Below are 1,159 nucleotides of genomic sequence, written 5' to 3' on the forward strand. Positions count from 1 at the left end.
GGGATCAGCCTGGGATCAGCCCTGGGATCAGCCTGGGATCACCCTGCGATCAGCCCCAGATCAGCCCCTGGATCAGCCCCAGGATTCAGCCCCAGGATCAGCCTGGGATCCGCCCCGGGATCAGCCCCGGGATCAGCCCCAGGATCAGCCCCGGGGTGTCCGGAGCCGACTCACCTGGATGTTCCTCTTGAGGATCTCCCTGGTGAGCTGCACTTTGCCGGTGCTGGGGTCGACGCCGGCCAGGGGCACCACGACCTCTCCGATCACGTCGTCGCGGGAGAAGCGGTCGAAGCTGAGCACGAGGAAGTGCAGCACCAGGTCCTGCAGTTGGCTGTAGGGGATCCCGTAGAAGGTGAAGGTCTCGTCGAACACCGGCTCCAGCGTCTTGCGCAGCACCCGGGTCTTCACGCGGTGCCTCTTGTCGGGCAGGATGGTCATCTTGATGTAGGGGTCGGAGCTCTGCGTGTGCTCGTCCATCACGGGCAGCCCGCGGGCCTCCTGGATGGTGACCACCAGGGCCTTTTTGGGGAAGTTGTAGTCCACCGAGAAGGTCAGCTCGCCCAGCGTCACGTCGTCGCCCGGCGAGGACGGCGAGGAGGTTTTGCTGCCCGCCGGGGTGAGGCTCCGGTCCGGGCTGAGTTCGTCCCCGTAATCCACCTGGATGGGGAGCTGCTCGACCCGGGGGGCCGCGGCGGGTGCCAACGGGGCCTTGTCGGGGCCCGCCAGCCCCGACTCGGCCGCTTCCACCAGGAGGTTCCCCCGCGCGGCCTCCTTGGGGGTCCCGCTCTTGTCTCGGCGCAGCCGGTTGATTTTCTTCTTGTTGCTCAAGGTCTCGGGGTAGATGCTGATGCCTTTCAGCATGTGGATGAACTTATAGGGGGGGGTTTTGTGCTTCTTCTCGGCCTGCTGGTGACAGCATGTCCACACAAACACCGTGACCGAGACGGAGACCACCARGACGGTCGCGCCGATGAGCCCGGCCACCACGGGGGACACGTCTGCGGGGACACGAGGCGGTCAGGGCCCGACCCCCACGGGCAGGGGGGGCTCCCAGTCCTGCCAAAAGCTCCCCCTGGAAACTCCTTCCCCTCTTTCCCCCCCGCAGATCGACCCCCCCGCTCTCCCGACCCGCGTTCTCTCCCCCCTCCGTGTGCCGAGG

At 66.8% G+C, this 1,159-nt stretch overlaps 1 protein-coding gene across 1 annotated transcript; it reads right to left on the reverse strand.

Moving 5' to 3' along the window:
* Positions 1-174: 174 nt before the first annotated feature.
* SYT11 (synaptotagmin 11) lies at positions 175-1,002 on the reverse strand (the record flags this gene model as incomplete). Its single annotated transcript, XM_029958144.1, has 1 exon — positions 175-1,002. A coding segment is annotated over one exon (828 nt), but the record flags the coding sequence as incomplete, so codon positions are not given.
* Between the last annotated feature and the right edge of the window lie 157 nt (positions 1,003-1,159).

Source organism: Manacus vitellinus, unplaced genomic scaffold, assembly GCF_001715985.3.
Source record: "Manacus vitellinus isolate BGI_N305 unplaced genomic scaffold, ASM171598v3 scaffold_142_pilon, whole genome shotgun sequence".
NCBI classification, from domain to species: Eukaryota; Metazoa; Chordata; class Aves; order Passeriformes; family Pipridae; genus Manacus; species Manacus vitellinus.